A 26,615-nucleotide genomic window follows, 5' to 3' on the forward strand; every position below is an offset into this window, starting at 1 on the left:
GCTTGCAGTTATGATCTAGTGTTTATACCTGTTTCATATTTCTAACACCTGATGTTTTTAGAAAAAAGCATACTTAGTAAACAATTCACATGGAATGATATACTTGAGTACCTGAAGTTGAAAAAGAAAATGGCGGAGACTTCATGGTGAGGACTCAACATTTAAGTTAGATTTCAATGACTACCATTCGTATCTGTAAGAAGTTTACATAAAATACACTACAATATGTATTGTTGAGGAATAATGCTACTTAGGATATTTCGTGCTGCTTGATGCATGCAAACATCATCCTTTCCATAGGAACAGCCGAATCATTTGTAGGTAGACCATGAATGTTTGGAGTGACACCATGAAAATTCATTTGGGTCTGCCAAGGTGTGTTTGGGACAAATACTCAAATGTGCATGTCTGCAAATAGTTAACCATCAAATATGGGGGGACAGGCATATTATAAGGAAGCTGCTGTTGGATGCCAAGATGGCGCCACTTTAAACACTCGCCTGCGCCAGAACGGGCTGGGCTGACCATTAGGCCCCACCAGGAAGAAGCCTTGGGCCGACCATCAGGATCCACCGGGAAGAAACCTACTGGCGCAATAGGCCACAACGTAAAAAAAATAAATAAATAAATAAATAAATAAATAAAAAAAAAATTAATAAAATAAATTCTGGGTGTGATCACCTCTGATTGTCCAGTTTGACTCACCTCCCACTTGCAGGACATTGTGGCAGCTAATGGGTGAACTGAACACAGCCGAGACATGTAAACAGTGGAGATAACTGAGAAAATTCACTCCACCCTTGCTCGGCTGAACTGCTAGCCAACAAGAATCTGTTAGCTTTGGCAGCATGGTTGTATAGCAGACTGAGGGCTTATAAACTGGTAGAGTAGCAACTAGCGACTGCAGTACGTGAAGTACTTACAATGTGAGTTCCACAGGCAGCTGAAGGGGAAGCTTCCCCAGCCCACCCACAGTTCACCCCTCTTGCCAGTGCACGAGGACAGCAGCTGGATAGGGGGTGATAGAAGGGGTGGGAACTGTGTAAACAAGCATTGCTCTGCCCACGGTGGGATTATTGAAATGTCAACTCAGTACTCCTATTATTGGCATGGTTGTAAGTATGAGCTGTTGCAAGTTGTTTACACTGTAACTGCAGGACTATCTTTATTTTATTTATTTATTTATTTATTTTTACCCTTAACCCATTCAATACGATGATGCCTACGTAGGCGTCATGAAGCCCCAGTAGCATATACGATGACGCCTACGTAGGCGTCATATTTCTATTCTGTTTCTTCTATTGAGTTGTCCCGTACTTCGTGTTGGTTACTAAGTAAAGACGCCGTATGCTGTCCTTGAAATCCTATTGCTCCTCCCACCATCCTTGTTCCCACCAATCACAAAAAATGAGCTACAGTATGCACCGCCTTCTTCCCGCCTTGTGTCTAAAATTAGGAAGTCTCATTGGCTCTCTCTCTCTCTCTCTCTCTCTCTCTCTCTCTCTCTCTCTCTCTCAGACACCGAGGCGCCGACCAACGTTGCCAGATTGTCGTACTCGGCCTCCTGTCTGCCAATTTCCAACCCAAAAATCTGCCTCCTCGACCCCAATAATTGCCTTCATATACAGTTATCATTAGAATGATTAATTGTTGGTGTGTTTTGGCAATAGTTATGGCTCAGAAACCGGTAAATACGAGGCTACGAGTATGATAATCTGGCAACGGTGGCTCCAACACCATCATGTCTCGCCCACCTCTCTCTCTCTCTCTCTCTCTCTCTCTCTCTCTCTCTCTCTCTCTCTCTCTCTCTCTCTCTCTCTCTCTCTCTCTCTCTCTCTCTCTCACTGATAATTTCTTGACATTCTTCCTCCTCTACACAATCATCTGCTTTCTCTATTTCTTTCCCCCTTGCCCCTTTCTCCCCTTTCTTTATTTTATTTTATTTTTATTTATTTATTTTTTTTTTTTTTATTTCGCGTTGACGCAATTAATATTATGCATAGCAGGTATATGTTGACTCGTCGTGTATGCTGCTTTGCAAATACGGGATACATGTAATGAGGGCTTTCAGCAGCATAATATACGGAGGCGACAAGCAGATACATGCCGGCTCAGGTTTCCCGGCCAAGCACGCCGTATATCAGCCAGGCGGGCTTTTTGAACATCCGGAGCGAAGGGGTTAAGGACTAAGGGGTGTTTCTTGACGAATATATTTAAAATCGGATAAGTTCATGTTTTTCACTCAGTGTGGCCGGGAAACCCCAAATTACCATGTGGTGAGGTTTGTTTTCGTAAAATTAAAACCCTCCCCTCTGTGGGGGCTTTTGCGTCATAGCCGGACATGCGCGTCACAGGACACGCATGTCAACATATGCAGTATCATTCGTATAGCCTATACGTAAAAGTTGCATTAGAATATTTTATTTCTCCGTAAATTTTGTCATCTGTCATCCTCTCTCTCTCTCTCTCTCTCTCTCTCTCTCTCTCTCTCTCTCTCTCTCTCTCTCTCTCTCTCTCTCTCTCTCTCTCTCTCTCTCTCTCTCTCTCTCTCTCTCAGGGAATTATAAATGCACATCAGTAATTAAGCTTTTTGTTTTAACTTTTCAGTTTGTTAGAAGATTTCTACGTCACATCTTCACTCACCTTAAAGCCAGTGATTGGAACTTGAAGAAAGTATTGGCTTACACTTACATTCTTGAAATGACAGTTGTATGCCCTGATGATGATGTCAACAAAACATCCTTGGGACTGAAAACTCATGTATGTGAAATCATTTTAGAAGAATTGGCAAAAATTGGTGGAGAGAACCTGCAGCACCGTGTTATCGTGGCTGTGATTCAGCCATACTTTAAGGTAAGACTTCATTTATGTGTCAGTTGTGCTTTGTCTTCCACAGACTGTAGTCAGTAATAATACTCAACTTCCTATTGCAATAAAATTACCTTAACCCTGACGTAAGTGTTAACATTCATCACTCCCTGAACGTGCATGTACGTTCGCAAGAGAGGCATACATAACCGACTCCTATAGATCTGGGCCTCCTCTTCCTAATGGTGTTTTTTGGTTTTTAGCTGTGATGAATAGTTTTTGAGATACAGAGGTTAAAAGAGACCCCCCATTGGGCTGCCCGACTGCGCCTGAGGGGATAATCGTGTCCCGCACCATGCGCAAAGAAAGGGTTAAGGAGGTCGAGGAGGGTGAGGGTTAGGTTTGGTTAAATTTATTTGGGCCGCAGTTTGGGGCGGCGGAAATATGAAGCACGGGATGGAACATGGCAGCGGCATGTGTGATCTAATTCGTGGGCTTGTGTTGCGAGAAATAGTGGCAAAAGCAAGTCGCGCTGCTGTCCACCACTCATGCATACGGGGGGAAAACACAGCAGAAAAAACATTAATTTACCTGGTTTTGTTCAATTAGTGTGTCCACTTCCGAGTGTGAGCGGTGAGTGAAATGAAGACAGTATGCATGTTGAAACACTCTCTGAGAGTTGTTTTGCGGCTGCGGCGGCGGGTGCAACAGCCATTGAAAAGTCAGTGATTTAACCCTTTCATTGCTAAACACTTGCAGCGGGTGTTAGGCATATTTGCTGGTGGCGCTAAACGCTCACTGCGAGCTCCAGCCGCACTCAAATCTCCCACGTATGAGAGTGTTCCAACACTAATTCTCACAACACAGGATTGCCAATTGAGTGGGTTCTTCACTAAATTTGGTGGAAAATCATATCAGCCCAGCGCGGCAAATCAACGGACGAGTAACTGGCGGATGTTCTTGCCCAATATAGTGGCATTTTTGCATAGCTTCACCTATCACCTGACTGATTCTTTGACCAAATAGTTGTAAATATTGCAGGTGGCAATACTCCCTTGCCAGAGTCTGAAAAAGAGATGTCCGCAGTTACCTCAATATGGCAGATCACCCCGCACGCACCGACGTAAGTGTTAACATTCAACACTCCCTGAACGTGCATGTACGTTCGCAAGAGAGGCATACATAACCGACTCCTATAGATCTGGACCTCCTCTTTCCAATGGTGTTTTTGGTTTTTAGCTGTGATGAATATTTTTTGAGGTTCAGAGGTTAAAAGAGACCCCCCATTGGGCTGCCTGACTGCGCCTGAGGAGATAGTCGCATCCAGACTGCACGCAAGGAAAGGGTTAATAATTTGTGACAAACAATTATCACATTATTTCATAACACTGAAAACTGAAAAAAAGTTTCGTCCACCCATGCGAGACTAGCACACTAGTAGATTTTACCCATACGCCTGAACAGTATGCAATATGCAATAGGGGGGGCCCTATACAGACAACGTGCAGAGAACATACACAATAAAAGAACTATATACCTAGGTTTATTGTTAGGTTTGTCGGTATCTTTTTTTTGTTTTTTTTTTTTTTTTCTACAGTAATTTTATTGTATACCGGTATTTATCGTATGTTAGTATTTTCAAGCAACGGATTTTTTCAAGCAGTGGACCAATCTTCCCCCCTTTTAATCCGTTAAATTGAGGGCTGAGTATGTGTGTGTGTTTGTATGTATATATATATATATATATATATATATATATATATATATATATATATATATATATATATATATATATATATATATATATATATATATATATATATATATATATATATATTAAGATACAATGAAATTAAAAATTAATAAAATAACTTTACCTTCACAAGATTTTTGAAGGAAGAGAGATTAAAAGATAATTTCCAATGTTGATTTACAGGTTCTTGCACTGACCAAGATCAAGGCTTACATCAAATTTGTGCGTGAAGGAATAATCCACCACCTGATCCGTCAAAGTTATTCTGCAGAAGAAGAGGAAGCAGAGGAGGAAGAAAGTATTACAGTTGAAATCAACAAAACAGCTCCAGAAACTGGGGATAAAGTCATGGATGACATCATGTGTGAAGAAAGGTTGGAGTTTTGTTTTACATATTGTTTGGTATTATTCTTTGATTAGAGGAAAACCTTGTTTATTCATTATCTCTTTGATTCTCCATCCATTCATGTTTGAGTATATCTCCGGCACCCTGTTCCCTCCAGGTGGTGGCTGCGACAGAATTGTCTCCTTCTCTCCCTGTTCTGGCACTCCCTCTCAGCACACTCAATCCTGCTACTTCCAACTCTCTCGCTCCAATGGTCACTCACCCTATTGATCCACTTCACAGGTGGTCTTCCCCTAACACCCCCTCCCTCAATCCTTCCCTCATACACTCTTCATGAATTCATTCTCCTCCATTCTCATCACATGTCCAAACCATTTCAACGCACCATGCTTCACCCACTCCACCACTCCACAATCCACTCCTTTAGCTGTCACACCCATACCAAACTGCTCATATACGCTTTTGTTTGTGAGTGTCTCCTAGTACAGTACCCTCCCGAGTTTCGTGATCCTCGAGTTTGGCGCTTAGTCCTAAATTCTTACCATCCCAACTTTCGTGCATTATCACCCTGAGTTTTGTGCTGCTTTGACGTGTACGGGTCAGGTCTTCTTGCCATCGGCGTCACGTACGCTACTTTAAAAGGTAACGTCACACTGGATATTTTCCTCCAAACATTGGGGCTATGGCAAGAGAGAGAGAGAGAGAGAGAGACTTATTAAACGATGAAGCCAGAGTTGGGGAGAGTGGAGTGGGAGGGGGGGATGTGATGAACTCCTGTCCAAGTACAGTACCCTCTCGAGTTTCGCGCTCACTTCGTTCTGAAGGTATAGCGCTAAACTCGAGGTATTGAAAACACTGAAAAGGTGCTTACCTGGTCCGATTTTTTTTTTTTTTTTTTTTTTTTTTTTTTTTTCCCCCCCATGTGGGCCTGATGGATGGCCCCGAGCCCGTCATGCCGCAGGCAATGGTTTATAGTGGCGCCATTGTAGGTGGCTCATGTTGCTCCCCCGGAGCTCACTTTTTTTCTTCCTTTACTCCCTTGTTATCTCAAAATACGTACCTTGGAAAAAGGAAGAAAACAGGAAGAGAGAACGGGTCATTTTAAAGCCACATGAAGCCCTACGATTGGCTGAGCTCTGAAAACACGCTTGTGATTCGCTGCGAGTCCGATGACATCATTGCCGGCGCTCACCCGGTCAGCGGCCTCGCTACCTTGGGGCAGTGTCACACTGACCATTTTCCTCTAACCATTGTGGCTACTGGCAACGCCCGTGCACCCATCTGGGAGCGAATTGTCGGTTGTCCGTAACCTGGTGTGACACCGGGCCTTTTTCTTCCCACCGCATTGGCGGCAGCTTGGGCAACCGGCAAATCCAACTTTTCCGGGTGTGCATCACTCACGGCCAAGGTCGGTTGCCCGTATCCACATCCACAACGTAAACAAAGCACTTGCCCTGTATTGACATGGCGTCGTCTGCTAAAGTAAGGGCTGCCGCGGCTTGTGCTGCCATTACACAAGTTATGGACTTGTTGCATCGGTTAAATGGCAGGAAGAAGCTGTTGTGGGTGTGGGGTGTCTGTGGGTCCTTTGTGCCTGTTCTCATTGTCACCATTGTGCATGAGCGGCCAACCCACCCATCTAGACTCCGACCACATAAACACATGGATCGAGTAACAACAAAGACACACACACACACACACACACACCAGACTCATCATTAACCATGGCAGATGTATCTCACAAACAAAAATGGCTTCCCCATTTCCTAGAGTGTGTTAGAACTTATTTGGTGAGTGGTTCATACAAACCAAACATACCCAATGGCAAGAAGGGAGCAGTGTTAAAGACGACTGCTCTCTTCTTGCCAAGAGCTAGGTTTGGTTCATGTGAGCCACTCACCAAATATGTTCTAACACACACAAGAAATGGTGAAGTCATTTCTGTTTGTCAGAAACATCTGCAATGGTTCCTAATGAGTCTGGTGTGTGTGTGTGTGTGTGTGTTTGTTTGTTGTTATTCGATCCATGTGTTTATGTGTTTGAGGTTGGCCGCGCACGCGCAGTGGTGACAATGAGAACTGGCATGGAGGAACCACAGGCATGCCACCCCTACAACTGTTTCTTCCTTCCATTTAACTGCAGCAACAAGTCCATAACTTGGGTAATGGTAGCACAAGCCCTTACTTTAGCAGACGACGCCATGTCGATACAGGGCAAGTGCTTTGTTTACGTTGTGGATGTGGATACGGGCAACCGACCTTGGCCGTGTGTGACGCACACCAGGAAAAGTTGGAGTTGCCGGTTGCCCTAGGTGGCGCCAACGCGGTGGGAAGAAAATGCTTACGGATAACCATGAACTCGCTCCCGGTTGGACGTACGGGCGTTGCCCGTAGCCCCAACGATTGGACAAAAACGGCCATTGTGATGTCGCCTTAACCCATAAACTGCGCAATTAAGATTTGGGAATAGCTCCTGGGTGCGCAATAAATGGCAAAACAATAACCTGGTGGAAAACAATTTTTAGTATTACAACACCCAAGAGAGACATGTTGAGCACCAAATAGTGCAAAAAAAAAAAATAATAATTCACTTAATGTGGCAATGATGGCAGGATGAAGGTTGCGGATATGAGGCGACCTTGGGAGCGCTGGTAGTGACGGGGTAGATAGGACGGTGGCAGAGGGAAGATGACACACGGCACAGTCACGTCTGAACATTCTCTTGCCACTAATTATTCATTCCAGTTACAACAAACAAAATATATCACAGGAAACATCACTTTGTCAATTTCGATAATCAACCTCTTGCACATCATTATCAAGAGGCCAGTCATTAGTCACACCAGCAATATTTCTGTCAAAGTTATGAATGTCTGGCACAAAGTCTGATCCATCAGACCAGACGAATGGAGTACGCGTTGTCTCGTGTCTCTGAGGCTCCTGTTCTCCCTCTGCCTCCCCCTCCTTTCCCATCCCAGCTGACACCCCTCCCTCACTCAGTTCATTAGCTGAGTCTTCTCCTATACCCCCACTGTCGTTTTCCTCATCTTTCTGCCACTCTGGATCATCAGACAGAGATGACAGTGATTCATCAGGGTCTTCTAGCATTGGTAAAAATTTTGTTGGTGTCAGTGGCTGAGTAGGTTGCCTGGCAGCACATCTGTGACCTTGAGCGCCTGCCACGCTTCCTCAGACCAGCTGAATCTGATGGCTGAATACAATCTGAATCACTGTCACTTTCAGATTTGTCTACTACAATCTTTCTCTTTACCAATACTTTCTTTTTACCACCTCACATGCCTCCCCCTCGGTCATGACCGCAGGAGGTATATGAGACTGGTTGGCATCAGTAGATGACATAATTCTACTCTCCATGGCTGCTAAAGAGCAACTAATATGACGATGGTGACTACATGGTGCGAAAGAGGGTTAATGTTGCCACACAAGGTTCATTGGAATATACTTTGGCATCGCGGGAAATATAAATATCCACCTTGGAACATGCATCATCTTAAGATGTCTGGCACAGTCTAACTCATAGCATCTTAAGATGTCTGGCGCAGTTTAGGGGTTAAGGCAATGAAGCCACTGATAGGGTGAGCGTCGGCGATGACGTCATCGGATTCCTTGCGAATCACAAGCGTGTTTTTAGAACTGGCAGCCAATTGTAAGGCAGCCGCCTTCAACTGCGGCTTCAAAACGACCCGTTCTCTCTCTCTCTCTCTCTCTCTCTCTCTCTCTCTCTCTCTTGACATAGCCACAATGTTTGGAGGAAAACGTCCAGTGTGATACTACCTTTAAAGGTAGCGTGCGTAACGCCAATGGTAAGTAGACGTGACCCATACGTGTCAAAGCAGCGCGAAAGTCGGAATGGTAAGAATTTAGGACTAATTGCGAAACTCATGGTTCGCGTAACTCGGATAGCGCGAAACTCGAGAGGGTACTGTAGTCTAAAAATACATACCTTGGAAAACGGGAAGAGAAAACAGGTCGTTTTGAAGCCACAGTTGAAGGCGACTGCCTTACGATTGGCTGACAGTTCTGAAAACACGTTGTGATTTGCTGGAAGTCCGATGATGTCATCGCCGGCGCTCACCCTATCAGCAGCCTCACTGCCTTAACCCTATGGTCTGCACCACGGGTCCAAAGTGACCTGCTCTCCCGTCGATTCACACAAAAGCAGTTATTTTCTTAATTATGCCTAGTTTTATAAAACTATTCGCACAGAATTACTTTAAAATCGAAGAAGAATGATGTAAAACTAAGAAAACTGCAACAAAATTGGTCTAACCTATAAAATTATACATTTTTTTATATTATCGGCCGCGAAACAATATGACAAATGCACGAAAATAAATAAAAAAACATTGTTGATTTCGTCACTCCGCCACCGACTCAGGGCGCCTTGCCAGATGCACGATAGATATCGAGTATAACCGTGCTAATGAATAATTACATAGGGGTGTTACATGACTAGTGATTTTGCACACGTTTTGTTATTCACTTACTTATAATTATGATTTGCATTTGCATTGTGTGTGTGTATTTACCTAGTTGTGAAATACAGGAAAAGAGTCGTACTAGGCTCGTGCTGTCCTGTCTCCATAACACTTATTATCCAGTTTGGCTTTGAATTCATGAATCGTCTTTTTGCACACACAGTCTCCTCGTCAAGTCCGTTCCATGTTGTTATGCTTCTGTATGGAAAACTGTATTTCTTGATGTCTCCTACAGTCGCTCTTCTTCAATTTCTTACGATTGCCTCTTGTCACACTTCTGTCACATACCACTAGGTCCTCCCCGTCCAATTTCTTCAATCCCTCTTGTATCCTGTACAATGCTATTAGGTCCCCTCTCTCTCTTCTTCTCTCCAGTGTTGTTAGTCCCAATTTCTCTTGTCTTACATCATATGTGTGTGTGTGTGTGTGTGTACAATTGCGAGAGGGAGTGATGATGCACCTCTCAAAATGTTTCGTCCACTGGCCTCTATATATTTTGATGCCCTATCCTTATCCCGAAGTGACGCCGCCGAAGCTGCCACGCCGCCACCTTGAATCTCACAACTCGCTCCACAAACCATGTACTTACGAAGCTTTTTAGAGGCTGGACGTTATTTTATTCACAAAATAAGATGCCGAAATGCGCTGCTTACTGCTGTGCAGGTGGAGGTGGCAATTGTGGTGGTGATAGTGTTACCCAGCGGTGATGGTTGTAATAGTAATGGTGATTGTGATGGTGATGACAGTGGTGGTGTGGTGGCATTGGTGACAGTGGTGGTGATGGTGATGTGGTGGCAGTGGTGATACTGGTGGTGGTGGTGGTGGTGCTGAGTGATACTTACTGATAAATAAATGCAGGGAAAAAAGAAAATAACCGAATTCCTAATCCATTAGTGGTTAGGTTTCCAAGCAAGGTGACAATGCCATGATGTGGGCCTTGTTTCCCCAGCCAGGCTAGATGTTGCTTAACCCAGTACCAGCGACGGGCCAAATTTGTGCCATGATATAAACCCCCCAAAATAGATGATACATAATCTGATCACAAATGCTTTGATATATATTATGAAATGGTGTGTGTGAGGGATGATTTTTTCTCATTTTTCTCACTTAGAGGGACCATTGAGAAACATGATCCCCGCTGCTACCGGGTTAATCATAGATAAAGATATATTCGCTGTAACACTGCGGAGCAAATTTTCCTCTGCCCGTCAACAGTCGCATTCAGTTATTATTTTTATTTCCTTCCTCACTGCTCCAGCGATGTAGCACCAAAGTAATTACCATCAAAGCTACAAGCGGTGGCTGAGTGGTAGCGTGCTTGCACCATATTCATCGTGTGATGGACGACACAAGTTCGAATCCCCACGCTACCACCTCGGATTTTTCAGCCACAGCCAAGTGGCTTAAAACTACCCACATGCTATCCTGAAGACCACCCATCAACCCGAACTCTAGAGGAAACCGTCCATGAGCCAAGAGAAGATGGCGCCACTATAAACACTTGCCAGCGCCATGACGGGCTGGGGCTGACTACCATCCAGGCCCCTCAAGAAAGCCTTGCGGCGCTACAGGCGTACATGTTAAAAAAAAAAAAATGATTTGAGTGATGGCTGACGGCCCTGTTATCCTAGACAGTGACAGTTGTCCTAAGTTGGAGGTGCCATAGAGGAATGTATTGCAGTGAAGATTTGCCTGACAATTCATTCGGTGCTTCTTTTCATCTCTGCAATAAAAAAAAGAATGTTAATTTGAATGTTAGTGAAAAAAAAGGCTTAGGAAACAAACTTTTATTATGCTCTGTCTGTCTGTTATTCTCTCTCTCTCTCTCTCTCTCTCTCTCTCTCTCTCTCTCTCTCTCTCTCTCTCTCTCTCTTGCTCCTGCTCCTCCTCATGTCTTTCAATATAGCATTATGTGGCAAGTGTCAATGGGTACCTCCATACCATAGTCATTTCTATCTTTCTCTCCTACATCGAAGGCAACCCAAGAAGGAATGTTTTGTTAAGTATCTGAGTGGGTATAAAAGAGAATCAATTCCCTATAGCTTACGTGAACACGATACCATCTTTCTCTCAGTCTTGGCGGGGGCGACCCAGGAAGGAATGCTATGTGGGGTATCCTTTCGTGCACCGTGATATCGGGTACAGGTAACTCGATTTACGTGGTCTTCGTTCTAATTTTCATTCTGTGGAACACCATCTCTCCTCCTCTAAACCCCACGCTGGTAAACTCTGGAACAATCTTCCTTCATCTGTATTTCCTCCTGCCTACGACTTGAACTCTTTCAAGAGGAGGGTATCAGGACACCTCTCCTCCCGAAATTAATCTTTCTTTCGGCCACCTCTTTTAATACTTTTTTGGGAGCAGCGAGTAGCGGGCTTTTTTTTATTATTGTTTTTTTTTTTTGTGTGCCCTTGAGCTGCCTCCTTTGTTGTAAAAAAAAAAAAAATTGTGTCCTTGCCTACTATATCACTCTGACTCCTCTCCCTCTCGTGGTTCCTCCTCTTGCTGCCCTTCCCCTCGTGGTAGCACAGCAGCGAGGGTGTCATTGTTGTTGAGTAGCGTGGCAGCGTGGGTACTGTATTGTTGTTCAAGTGGCGTGCGGGAAGAACTGAGCTCAGCTGTGTGGCCGCGGCGCCGTGTGAGTCCAGTTGTGTGAGATATCTAGTGGCCACTCCATAAAATATTGCGTATAAGTAAAAAAAAATGTAAATCAAACATTTATTTGGATTTTGGACCCCGCGTTATTTAAACACGTAAACCAAACCCGCATAAATCGAGAGTTACCTGTACTGAAGGGAATCAAGTCCCTTCTGCCTGCATAGTGGGCCTCCGAAGCCGCCTCTGCAACTGTTCACTCAACTTTCTTACCTAAAACCTTAAACACATTACTCACTTGTCTCTTGTATTCCTATGTATACCATACTATATTTCTTTCTTTAGCTCAACTCAATATGCATTAATATTATGAAGGAATATTATTGCACTGATATTTATTACCAGTGAAGACAACCCAGGAAGTGAGATTTTGCAACTCTACTCTATTTAGGAGCAGTAAGTAGCGGGCTTTTTTTTTTCCGCCCTTGCACTGTCTCCTCTGCTGGGGGAAAAAAAAAAAAGGTAACGCGGCGGTCTCCTGTGCCACAAGTTTCCTGAGGAATTAAATCCCAAGCTTGCATTATTGACCTTCTACAGTTGTCTACATTGCAAGTATTTTTGAGATAATGTGCAAAACTATTCCTTATTTTCTTTTTTTTGGGGGGGGGGGGTAGAAGTATTCTACAAAAAATACACACTGAATATAGTGAGACTCTTCCTTCAGTTATTTTTATCTCAATTCATTGAGGTGTTCCCTCTCCCCCTTCCCCCAAGTGGCGGGCTGACCCTTTCTCGGAGCGAGGGTTGGTGTCCTCTACTTTCCTAACAATCTATCTCCTCTCGTTCTACATAGGAAGCAGCCCAGGAAGGAATGTTTTGTGGGGTATCCAAGTGGTCACCGTACCATCGGGTATAAAAGGGAATCAAGTCCCTTTAGCCTGCACAGCGTCAACAAACCTCCAAAGTTGCCTTCATACTAGTTTACCCCATTTTCTCTTCCTGTTTTCATTTCATCTCGTCCCACTGCCTTCTCTGTCATGTTTAATAATAATATTAATAAAAAGTTAATTTATATAGCTTGTGTGAAAATGTATATCATCAGAAGAGAATTGATGTAAGAAATAGACAAGGAAGTAGTTCATGAGGAAGGGTGGGCGGGAGAATACAAGCTGCAGGTGGACTGACATTTGACTCACTGACCGATCAAAGTTGTAGGGACAGGAAAGTTGCTGACATTAGTGGGAAGTGACAGTGGTGTTTTATACACACACACACACACACACACACACACACGGGCAGGCCGGCTTTCAGCGACAAATCAAATCAAATCATTCTCTCTCTCTCTCTCTCATGCGACGCCAATTTAGCACAGTTTTTGTGGTATTAACACTTGTTATTTAACCAGAGAATGATTGATATCTTTCATTTTTTGCTATATTTGTAGGGATGAAGCAGCGATGGTGCTGGACCCCCGTGCTGGAAAGGTGGACGCCTACTTACCTCAATTGAAGGTGGATTTTAGTAAGTATATCAGCATAAATATAAATATATATATATATATATATATATATATATATATATATATATATATATATATATATATATATATATATATATATATTTTTTTTTTTTTTTTAATTAGCTGTACTGTTGTTTGCATTTCATAGCTAATGTATCTATTTTCCTTTTTCAGTATTTTTAGTACTTAAAATGGCTTTTTGAAACTGTTTCCAAGGTTGTATACAAAGCAAGTCTGGCAACCTAGAAGATAGGTGGGTGTTAACCCGGTAGCAGCGACGGGCCAAATTTGTGCCATGATTTAATAGATGATACATAATCTGATCACAAATGCTTTGATATGTATTATGAAATGGTTTGTGTGAGGGGTGATTTTTCTCATTTTTGTCGCTTGGGGGGACCATTAAGAAACACGATCCCTGCTGCTACCGGGTTGAAAACATTATAGGTGCCAACATCTCTTATTTTTCTAAGCAGTTTAGCATCATCTGCAAGCATGCTCAAATAACTACTTTTCTGGCATAGGCTGTCATTTATATATCCCTGTGAAACTTCACGTATGACCTTTCTCCAGTCCAATTTCTCATCTTTCAACGCTGTTCTCATTTCTCTGTTTTCTTGGTAATTTTTCATCCATACTGTCATTTTTCTCCCCAGTCCTCCTCTATTTTCTAATTTCCACAGCAATCTTTTATGTGGAACTTTATCAAATGCCTTTTTAGGTCCAAAAATATGCAGTCCTCCCATCCGTCTGTCTTGCACTAAAGCTATTACTTTTGAATAAAAACATACTAGATTTGTAACACAAGATTTACCTTGTCTGAATCCAAATTGACTTTCATTTATTATCTTTTCTCTTCCTGGATGGACTACCCACTGTATCTCAATTACCTTCTCACACAGCTTGCACATGACACTTGTTAGAGAAGCCTATCTATAGTTCAGAGGCTCTTGTTTGTTTCCGCTTTTATATATTGGGGTCACATGTGCCTGATTCCACTGTCCTGGGATTTCTTCAGTCTTGATCGAACAACTTATACTGTCGTGAATTGGTTCTATTAACCCGGTTGCAGCGGGGATCATGTTTTTTAATGGTCCCTCCAAGCGAGAAAAATGAGAAAAAAAGCACCCCTCACACAAACCATTTCATAATATATATCAAAGCATTTGTGATCAAATTATGTATCATCTATTTTGGGGGGTTTATATCATGGCACAAATTTGGCCCGTCGCTGCTACCGGGTTAACTTCACTGCTCTCTTAGTACTTGACCTGATATTTCATCTAGTGATCTTAACCCCTAAAGGGCCGGCCTGGGTGGTCATCTACAACATCCACAGGACCGGCACCTCAGCACCAAACACCGAAAATAGCCTATATTCACACACTTGATTCTGCTGAACTACAATGCAATAACAAATTACTTTGTCGTCATAGTCATCATCAACTCTTCTTCTTTTTAATTGTTGCATGAAAACGTTTCTATGTGCTGTGGTTTTGGAGAAATATTGAGTTGAAGAGGAGAGACTTTTGGAGTTAGCGAGGCTCTTGCCCGCTCTGCGTTCGCTTTAGTGGCCTTGACTAGTGCGTAATGAAAACGGATGCCCCATGCTCTAATTCTTATATATAGTCAATACTCTAAGCTTTCTCTATGTAACACAGTCTTGTGATGTGTGGTTTGGGAGTCATTGTAGCATACTCTTCTCATTCTCGTGTTGCTCTGCTGGGCTCGGCACGGTCTGGCAGGAAATCGGACGCGTCAGAATCCGTGTCAGTACGCCTGTCCATCGTGAGAGCGGGCAAGATTCTGAAGCAGTAGCCTAAACATATCTCTGGCAGTGTTGCCAACAAATGGTCATCGAAAATTACCGAAAAGTAAATAAATTTAGCGCGAAAAAAGCAAAGCGGCTATAACCGCCCCCGGCCCTTCCGTGGAAAAGCGGCTATAGCCGCCTCCGGTCCTTTAGGGGTTAATATTCCCAGTATCTCTTCTTTATCCACTTTTATGCTTTCCATTCTTTTGACATTCTCATCCCACTCTTTAGATTCTGTCTCTTGGATAAATACTTTCTGAAAGTTTTCATTTAATATTTCATAGATTTCCTACACATCCTCATGGACTTGATCTCCCACTTTGATTGTATTCACAGCTGCTTTTTTCTTAATTTCTTATTTGTATGTCTATAAAGAGTTTGGGCTTCTTACATTTTTCTAATATATTTTTTTCATACTTTTTATTTTCTCTCCTCACTTTGGTGTAGTCATTTCTAGCTTATCTATATCCTTCCCTATTTATGGTATTCCTTCTCCTTTTTAGATTTCTCCATGCTTTATCTTTCTTTTTCTTTGCTTCTAGACATTTTGTATTAACCCGGTAGCAATGACGGGCCAAATTTGTGGCTTTACCGTGTAGCAGCGACAGGCCAAATTTGTGCCATGATTTAAACCCCAAAAAATAGATGATACATAATCGGATCACAAATGCTTGGATATATATTATGAAATGGTTTGTGTGAAGGGTGATTTTTTCTCATTGTTCTCGCTTGGGGGGACCATTAACCTCTTCACTATGAGACTCGGGAAATGGCTTCAGTGGCGCGTGCGAGAGTACCCGGGCCGCTCCTTGCCTTGGTGTCTCAGTTGCCATTAGTGTATTTTTCGTCCTGGTAGAATCCACCTCTGATTTTGTTGCTATCCTTTTCTTGTCATATGGTTCATGCTCTTTATGGTATTATATTATTTTTAGTTTTATTTATCAAGAACACGTCTCGCGAGTGTGTGCTCTCTCTCTCTCTCTATATATATATATATATATATATATATATATATATATATATATATATATATATATATATATATATATATATATATATATATATATATATATATATATATATATATATATATATATATATATATATATATATATATATATATATATATATATATATATATATATATATATATATATATATATATATATATATATATATATATATATATATATATATATATATATATATATATATATATATATATATATATCTCTCTCTCTCTATATATATATATATATATATATATATATATATATATATATATATATATAAATATATATATATATATATATATATATTATAATTTCATAATTTTATTATTTCTAAAAAATCAGACATAAACAAAGGTAGAAAAAAAAAATATATAGCCCATGAATGCATACGTGTGAGCAGAATTCAGAAAGACTGAGTGTCAAGACACCTCTTTAACCAAAATTGAACATGCTTGTGTTTTTTGTTTTTTTTTTTTTTTTAGCCTCCATTGCTGTAAATGAAGGAAAAAAAATGTTCCCTCACACACACACACACACACACACACACACATAAAGAATAAGTCTTTACTTGGATGCAAAGCACATCACCCCTGGAGGTTAGTGCGAGGTTACCATTTTTTTTTTTTTGCCCAGAGATGGACTTCCTTTTTCTCTGATAAAAAATCAACTAAAATAAAACAGGTCATGTATGTATTAGGTAGTCTATGAGGTATTCGAATAAAGGAAAAAATCAAAGTGTAGCTTTGTTTACCACAGATTCCTCGCATAAGTAAAGTAACCCAGAAGGAAAAAAAAGCAGAGGAATGGACCTCGTCATATCTGATACCTCACTAAAAATAACCAAAACGAAAAAAACAAACAAGGCTGGACTTTATATCCAATGCTTCACCAAAATGACAAAGAAAAAAATCTTACGAATAAGTTTGTGTAGCTGGGGTGGGGTTAGGCGTGACAGTCTATTGTGGAGGTGCAGCCTGTTGCTGCTCATGCCAAGCCCTGAAGTGCTGCATTGAGCACAAGCCAAGGTGACCATCACATCCTGGGCAATGATACCTGGTGTCTTTGTGTGTTGGGTAGCACACCTTGCACCTCTTTCTTTTTCCTCCCTCAAAAAGTATGAACTGATGGGTGTTGCTTACTACTCTCTCCTTATGAGCATTTGGTGTGTTTACATTAGCAAGCACTGCAGCACCAAGATTGTGTTGGAGCAGGAGCTCTCTTGACACCTCCCTTATGTATATAAAAAAATCCACACTGGTGCTGCTGTGTGCAGTCTTATAGGCAATGAATGAATTTAGCAGTATCCTGAACATGAAATGAATGCCTAGCTTCTTGAACCATGCTAGACTCTTCCTGTGGCTCTCAGAAGGCTCAATCATATGAACTACATAGTCTACACTCCCCATTTTTTTATTGTACTTTTCTACTTGCAGTGGTTTATTGAAGAAGACTGTTTTCTCACCAAAGTATGTTTTAGTTTTCTCCACTATATTTGCTTCATACTTGGTGGACAAGAGACAAATTTCTCTTTTGTCTCTCCATTTCACTAACAAGGTATTTCCTTTTCTAGCAAACAAAGCCTGATTTTTTTCAAGATCTTCGTGTTGAACTGTTTTGGGTGGCCCTCTCCCTTGCCTGACTACACCCATCAGCATTGTTGCTCGAGTTTGCAAGTAGGCAGATAACTTTAGGCTGGTGTACCAATTATCAGTTATGATGTGTCTGCGTTCATCAAGTAGGTTACCAAGAATTTTCACAACAATTCTCTCTGATACAGAAAGATGGGAAGCATTTGGGTCGCCAAGAGCAAATGTATCTTTTCCATAGTACAACATGAAATTCCATGAATACCCCTTCCACTGTTCATTACTTGGAGAGGTGACGAACACTTTCACACCAAATCTTGCCCTCTTACTTTTCATGTGCTGGCAAAATGCTAGTCTCCCCTTCCACAAGATCAAAGCCTCATCCACATCTACACTCCTGGGTGGTCTCATAACCATTTGGCAGCGTTCACGTAACAGTGTAGATATGGCTCAATGCGTGTTGCTGGACAATTCTTTCTGACAAGGCCTGGTGGCGAAAATCTCAGAAATTTCATGATAATAAAGAAGCGATCTCTCTCTTTTTTTTTTATTTTTTTTATTTTTATTTTTTTTTATTTATTTTTTTTTTTTTTTACAGCAAAGGAGACAGCTCAAGGGCACAAAAAAAGTAAACATTAATAAAAAAAAAAGCCCGCTACTTGCTGCTCCTAAAAAGAGTCCAAAGAGGTGGCCGAAAGATAGGTCAGTTTCGGGAGGAGAGGTGTCCTGATACCCTCCTCTTGAAAGAGTTCAAGTCGTAGGCAGGAGGAAATACAGATGAAGGAAGATTGTTCCAGAGTTTACCAGCGTGAGGGATGAAAGAGTGAAGATGCTGGTTAACTCTTGCATAAGGGGTTTGGACAGTATAGGGATGAGCATGAGTAGAAAGTCGAGTGCAGGGCCAGAAAGCATCATGTCAGTGCTCCAGTAGTACATCATTCTAGGAATGGGCATCAAAGCCATTGCCATGACAAGAGCTAGGAATGTGTACATATCATGTGTGACTGGGCGCCAAATAATGCTGTTCACACGACCTTGTTTGTCAGGGTTTGCAGCAAAGTATTTCACAGCCCTCTCGTTCACCCATTCACATAGCTTTCCTACCACCTACCACCTACCACCATCAAAGAAAAGCTTGAAAACATCAGTAAAAGTCATAACAGACAAATCCCCTAGTGCAGGATTCAGTCCAGAAAACTGAGAAACAAAGGGGGGTAGAGCTTCAGAACGCTTGTCAGAAAACACGTCCGCTATCAACCTCCAACCGTCCTCAACCTCTCTCATCTCTACCTCAGGAACGTCAAGTTCATTATCACTCATGGAGTCATAGTCATCAGCACTGTCCTCCATGTCTGGGGTATATTCATCCCCACTACTGTCATCAGAAAGGTTATCCATAACCACTTGACCAGTAAAAGGAGAAGAAAAGAGCTGAACAGACGACTTGCAACCATGAAGGACAAAAAGAGACTGAGGGAGGCTGAGAGGAGTGAGGTGGCGGGCTGGCGCCGAGGGGGTTGTTGCCATATGGGCGGCATTAATTATTTATTGTTTCATGATTGGCTGAGACCGGAGACGGGTGGAGCTATAGATCTGAGTGAGTAGGGCATGCGAGAGACAAAATGCTCTGCCTAGAATGCCAAGTGAGATACAGATCCACCATGGGAAGAAACACAGGAGACTGACGTGCGAGGTGTGGCACCATTTGACTGTATGGGCGAGCCATGATGCGCGAGATGCGGCATCGCATTGAAGAGGTTAAGAAACATGATCCCCGCTGCTACCGGGTTAAACCACTCTTTTTCCCTCTTATCTTTATTATAGTAGAGTACACCCACTTTACTACACCTTCACAATAAGCTTAAAGAAGTTTTTTTTTTTTTTTTTTTTTTTTTTTTTCTTGTACTTTTATCAGCTTTTTCTGTATGTGTGACAGATTGAAAATGTGTGAGAGAGAGAGATTTACATTGATATTCAGACCACACAGACCCTATGGTCCAGACTAGGTGGTCTGTCCTTATAATTATATGAAATTAAACAAATTAAATGGCGCCAGAACTTGGAATTTCTACTTTAGCAAGTGTATCAAGTTGAAGGAAGTGTCGGTCGAGCTTATTTTCTGACCCAGGAGCAGCTACGGGCCAAATTTGTGGCTTTACCGTGTAGCAGCGATGGGCCAAATTTGTGCCATGATATAAACCCCCCAAAATAGATGATACTTAAATCTGATCACAAATGCTTTGATATATATTATGAAATGGTTTGTGTGAGGGGTGATTTTTTCTCATTTTTCTCGCTTGGAGGGACCATTAAGAAACATGATCCCCGCTGCTACCGGGTTAAGGAGTGGCTCTCCCGTCTCACTGGTCGCAGGTTTGATCCCCGCCACCGGCAAAACCTTTCCTTGTCTGAATTAATTTCCTGTGTGTTTTGTTACACGCGGTGTTCTTTTGGAGTTAAAGACAAAATTCAGGGTGTTACACACTGAAGGTGGGAGCTTATTCCATTCTCACACTACAACAATGGTAAAGAAAAGTTAGGTGGTCTTTTTTTTTTTTTTTTTTTTGTTTTGTTTTTTTACAGGAAAGGAAGCAGCTCAAGGGCAACAAAGAATAAAATAAGTGTAGAAAAAAGCCTATTAATCCAGCTTCTAAAAAAAGATAAAAGTAAAGAGAGGTCAATTTCTAATGGAGAGGTGTCTTCATACTCTCCTTGGAAGAAGTTAAGTCATAGGCAGGAGGGAATACAGGTGAAGGAAGGCTGTTCCAGAGCTTAACCAGTGAAGGGGATGAAAGAATGGAGATGCTGGTTAACTCTTACATAAGGGGTTTGGACAGTACAGTAATCCCTCGCCATATCACGGTTTACTTATCGCGGTCTCACTGTATCGCGGATTTTTAAATTGTATCATATTGCAGATTTTTCGTTGTATTGCGGGATTTTGCGGTTTATAGATATTTTTATATATTTATTATTTCAAGTATTTTTGCAGTATAATAAGCATTTTCTAGAAAGTGAAATGATGCCATTTGTCAATATTTTGTAGTGGGAGTGTGTTGTCCTTGATGAGTGACAAAATGTGAAATAGTGTTGGTTCATCCAATCATATGGACAAGATAGAGCGCTCTGGTGGTGCAAAACAGTCTCAAGAATGAGGAGTCATTCAAGAAGGCCATATATCGCCAGATGACGCCTTAGGGTTGCAAACTTGCCACCCTTTCCTTAAAATACTTAGCGCCATTTGTTCCGTATTTGACTGTCTGAATGGTTAAGCAGATAAAACTCAGTATAGGTAACTCGATTTAGCGAGTATTGTGTCCTTGAAGAGGTCGCGTAAATCAAAAACAATGTAAATCAAACAAGAGGTAGGTTTGTACCTTTATTGCCTACTGTATCACTCTGACTCCTTTCCCTCTTGTGGTTCCTCCTCTGGTTACCCTTCCCCTCGTGGTAGCACAGCAGCGAGGGTGTTGTTGTTGTTTTTGTTGTTGAGTAGCGTGGGTACTGTATTGTTGTTCAAGTGGTGCGCGGGAAGAACTGAGCTCAGCTGTGTGTGAGTCCAGTTGCGTGAGACATCTGGTGGCCACTCCATAAAATATCACGTATAAGTGAAAAAAATGTATAAATTAAACATTTATTTGGATTTTGGACCCCACGTTATTTCAAAAACGTGTAAACCAAACTCGCACAAATCAAGAGTTACCTATATTTTTAAAATGTAGGTAGCGCATTTTTCGGTGAACCGCGAAATCAGTCCATAAGATTGTTTGTCAAGGGTTGTCCTGAAATACATGTAAAATACGCATTGTCTCCCCCCTTCCTCTTACCTTCACCAGCAGCAACTGTCAGTCATGGCAGGCCAGAAAAATTTTAGGATTGCCACCCATTCCTTAAAATGTGGATTCATTCTGTATTTACTATGGATGAAAGAACCTTTGGTAAGTCGAAGAATAGATTTGGCACGATTCCGGGCGGAAATGTAAAGATCATGGTTAGAATGGGATGTTGCATTCCTTATTTGTTTTAGATCAAGGTGGCAACCGTAACTGAGACTATTCCCATTGTTTTCTGCTTTGAACACTTTCGTCTTGCAGTGAACAAAGGGAACCCACGCTCATGTCTTCGACTTGTACATACAGACTCGCCAGTCCTCGTCGAAAGACTGACTTGGTCGGCTAGGCTGACGTAAGCCGATAGAGTCAGTCTATTGGCATCCTCCCCTCCCCTTCATGAGTCGTCACCCGGCAAAGGTTTGTGGTCCCTTCTCGAAGGGACGTATGCGCTTGACCCTGATGGCCTTCATATAGCCTGTGTCCCCATCCAGGAGGTGGCGACAAGAAACAAACAAACAGGAACCAGGATGGTCATATACCAAGTCACCACTCGTAAACCAAGGCATTTTTTGTGGGATTTTTTTGCTCATAAATCAAAACACTTGTAAACCGAGGTTTGACTGACTGTATTACACTGGGTTACAAAAAAATGTAAGTTATCTAAGTTTTTTCAACTCTCTCTCTCTCTCTCTCTCTCTCTCTCTCTCTCTCTCTCTCTCTCTCTCTCTCTCTCTCTCTCTCTATATATATATATATATATATATATACATATATATACATATATATATGTATATATATATATATATATATATATGTAATTATTATTAGTGTTAGAAGGTTAGGAAATTAACCTGTGGGTTGCTTGTGGCCTGAGGGCTCACTGTTGGACTACCCTTATATAATCATTTCATTTATTTATATATTTTGTCTTTTTCAGGTCTTTTAGCGGATTCTCTTCAAAAAGTTGGAGCCGTTGCAAGGGTACAAGCAAAAAATCGAGAAGTGATTTACAGGCTTGTGTGTGAATTGCGAGATGCAGCCCAAGGACAGAATCCCTTATCGTTACCAAGTGATCATCTTGATGATATTGAAGTTCCTGACTCTGAAGTAGAAGAGGCTGTGGAAAGACTAGAGGTATTATTTTAGTTAAGTGGGCAGGGAAAGCCTAAATTTTTTTTATAGTGTTTTGTGTTCTGTTTCCCATATCTGAAACACTAATGAATATTACGTGGTGTAGTTGACCATCATCGTTTCTTAATCCTTATCACAAAATATTTTTCTCTTTTACCTAAAACTTAAATTAACACATGCGCACATGGACGCAACATACACGTCACTATAATTGTCTGGTCAAAAAGCACGGCTTCTGATTGATGCGACTATCGCGTCACTGAGACAAAAAAAATCGCCAAAAATTCTGTAATTCTCATTGACGCGTGATAATTGGTCTGTAGACAGGCTAGCGCATGTCAGCTCGAGGTAAGCTGATAGACCCTTCTTGCCGGGAAATTGTCCTGTGTGACGTGATGCGAACAGAAAATCTCTTCAGTTGACTCTCTAGCAGTCGCGGATTGGTTAGTGTGTGGTGGGGGGCAGTTACCAAGTTGACTCTAGCAGTCGCGGATTAGTTAGTGTGTGGTGGGGGGCAGTTACCAAGTTGACTCTCTAGCAGTCGCAGATTGGTTAGTGTGTGGCGGGGGGCAGTTACCAAATTTTTTTTTCTTTCAAGCCTAACTCATCAGCTATGTCATATAAGAAATCTGAAATTACCATTGTAGAGGTAATGATCTGTTCTTTAAGATGAAACCATAAAGAATAAAAAAACTATAACAGTTATGGAGATAAGTGGAAAAAAGTTTAATTAAAAAAAAATTAGGTTTTTCGTTTTGTTTTTTTTCAAATTTATGACCGATATAATTGGTGTATCAAAATTCTGTTTGTTGTGCTAATTAGCTCATAAATGTCTGCTTCTTTTGTTATGGAACACAATTTGTTATATTTTTACTCTAATGTGAAAATGTGAGTATTTTTTCAGAAATCAGTTCACGTCACTTTCACTCACGATATCTCGGTAAAATATAAAACAAATATTATTTTTTTTCTTTCCATATGAAAGAGCTTACAATTTACAGTGGAATGTGTGTAGTTTCATAAAAGTGAACCGTGCCAAAGATTCGATAAGCGTGTTTTGAAAAAATTTATACCGCGCGCTCAAGGTACAAAAATCAGGCCTCCCAATAGCCAGTTAGGTGTGCGTTTTGGACAAGAAAATCAGATCGGAGGGTGGGCGCGAAACTGTTAATCGGATTAGTTTTATATTATTTTGCCATACCCGGAAGAGTGGAGCAGAAAAAACTTGGTCAAATATTTAACCCGGTAGCAGCAGGGATCATGTTTCTTAATGGTCCCTCCAAGCGAGAAAAATGAGAAAAAATCACCCCTCACACAAACCATTTCATAATATATATCAAAGCATTTGTGATCAGATTATGTATCATCTATTTTTGGGGGTTTATATCATGGCACAAATTTGGCCCGTCGCTGCTACCGGGTTAAAGCATAGCCTGAAATGTGCATGAAATGTAATTTTTCCATCCATTTTCTACTAAAGTGAAACCAGATTGGCAAGATCATTTTTGCATTGGTTCCCACGGGTCCTTTCCTCCCCGCTGTCCTCTCATATGTTAGCAATAAGTACAGGTAACTCTCGATTTACGCAAGTATTGTGTCCTTGAAGAGCTCACGTAAATAAAAACAATGTAAATCAAACAAGAGGTAGGTTTCTATCGAAAAATAAATATTCACCTCATTCAGTGGAGAGAGAGAGAGAGAGAGAGAGTGAGAGAGAGAGAGAGAGAATATCCATATCACCGAGATATCCACTCAGGCACTCAGTCTCAGCCTCACTCGTGTGAGGAAGAAATGAGGACACCATGAGCGACTGGCTAGTATTGGTACCAGTAACGAGCAGTCTGGTACCGGTACCAAGCAATCTGGTACTGGTACCGTACCATATAGCTGGTACCATTAGTACCGGTACCTGTCCATCCCTATTGTTGAATAGCGTGGCAGCGTGGGTACTGTATTGTTGTTCAGTGGTGCGCGGAAAGAACTGTGCTCAGCTGTGTGGCCGTGGTGCCGTGTGAGTCCAGTTGCGTGAGACATCTGGTGACCACTCTATAAAATATCGCGTATAAGTGAAAAAACGTGTAAATTAAACATTTCTTTGGATTTTGGACCCCGCGTTATTTCAAAAACGCAAAAACCAAACTCGCGTAAATCGAGAGTTACCTGTAACATGTAAGGAAGAAATTGGTGTTGGGACTGTGTGGCAGAGTGGTAGGGAGGAAAGGACCTGCAGGAAAAGATGGCGCCACTATAAACACCTGCCTGCGCCAATACGGGCTGGGGCCGACTACCATCCAGGCCCCTCAAGCAAGCCTACCTGCGCTATAGGCATTGACGTAAAAAAATATAAATAAATAAATAAAAAAATAAAAAGTACTTACGTTATTACACAATAACAACATTGAGAGTCAAATTAGACACCGTATCATATCTGACCTACATCCTAAAAACAACAACCGAGAGAGCCTGGGTTCGATTTCCAGGCGGAGTGGAAAAATTTGGGCAGCTTTTCCGATACCCTATGCCCCTGTCCACCCAGCAGTGAATGGGTACCAGGTATTAATTGGGGGTTGTGTCCCGTCTCCTGGGATCTGTTCCGTTCTCCCATAATTCCTTCCCCCTCCTGTCTCTCCGGCATATGACCACAGATGTTGCGCCGACTAAACGAAACTTTCCAAACTTTTCCTAAAAACAATCATACATTATTCAGGAAGAAATAACTCGTATGCTGGCTAAAGCGAGCCAGGACACAATATTCGCATCCTCGAATATGGTACAGGACACTCAGGGACGCAGTATATGCGTCCTCATGTTGAAGGGGTTAACAAGGGTCCACCAGGTCTTTCTGCCCACCCTGGGCCCGCACAGCTTGGCGCGGAGGTTGTTTCTCACCTCCATTTCGCCCATTTAGTACAATATAAAAAAAGGCGACTTTGTGGGCTGAGGGATAAGCTGTACCAAGAATTAACTTGTGTAGAAGAAAGAATCAGAAACAAAACACAAAGGCATTTGAAGCTCATCAGACATATAGGTTGAAGTTCAGGGCACATTTAGAGAGAAAGCAAAAGGGGTAAGTTCTTAAAAAAGACATAGAAGTCGCAGAAGTACAGTTTCGCGCTCGCTTCGTTCCGAAGGTATAGCGCTAAACTCGAGGATCGCGAAACTCAAGGTATTGAAAACACTGAAAAGGCGCTTATCTGTTCCGACCCGTGGAGATTTTTTTTTTTTCTCTTTTTTTTCTTTTTACATGTGGGCTATGGCGCCGGTAGACTATCCATCTGGGCCTGATGGTCGGCCCCGAGCCCGTCATGGCGCAGGCAACTTTTTATAGTGGCACCATTATAATTGGCTCATGCTGCCCCCCAGAGCTCACTTTTTTTCCTCCTTTACTCCCTTGTTATCCCAAAATACATACCTTGGAAAAAGGGAAAAAACAGCGAGAGAGAGCGGGTCATTTTAAAGCCACAGATGAAGTCTTACGATTGGCTAAGCTCTGAAAACACGTTTGTGATTTGCTGGGAGTCCGATGACATCATCGCCGGCGCTCACCCGGTCAGCGTCCTCGCCTGTCACACTGGCCATTTTCCTCAAACCGTTATGGCTACTGGCAATGCCCATACACCCATCTGGAAGCGAGTTGTTGGTTGTGCGTAAGCTGGTGTCACACTGGGCCTTTTTCTTCCCACCGCATTGGCGACAGCTTGGGCAACCGGCAACTCCAA

At 41.9% G+C, this 26,615-nt stretch overlaps 1 protein-coding gene across 2 annotated transcripts in view; it reads left to right on the plus strand.

The window, feature by feature from the left end:
• LOC127005775 (ribosomal RNA processing protein 1 homolog B-like) overlaps positions 1 to 26,615 on the plus strand; it is a 50,781-nt gene that overhangs the window by 11,822 nt on the left and 12,344 nt on the right. For both annotated transcript variants that reach the window (XM_050874870.1, XM_050874871.1), the window contains exons 4-7: positions 2,608 to 2,853; positions 4,745 to 4,935; positions 13,446 to 13,522; positions 22,703 to 22,899. In XM_050874870.1, coding sequence (XP_050730827.1) covers positions 2,608 to 2,853; positions 4,745 to 4,935; positions 13,446 to 13,522; positions 22,703 to 22,899 — 711 coding nt within the window. The remainder of the gene's footprint in view (positions 1 to 2,607; positions 2,854 to 4,744; positions 4,936 to 13,445; positions 13,523 to 22,702; positions 22,900 to 26,615) is intronic.

This window comes from Eriocheir sinensis, chromosome 31 (genome assembly GCF_024679095.1).
Source record: "Eriocheir sinensis breed Jianghai 21 chromosome 31, ASM2467909v1, whole genome shotgun sequence".
NCBI classification, from domain to species: Eukaryota; Metazoa; Arthropoda; class Malacostraca; order Decapoda; family Varunidae; genus Eriocheir; species Eriocheir sinensis.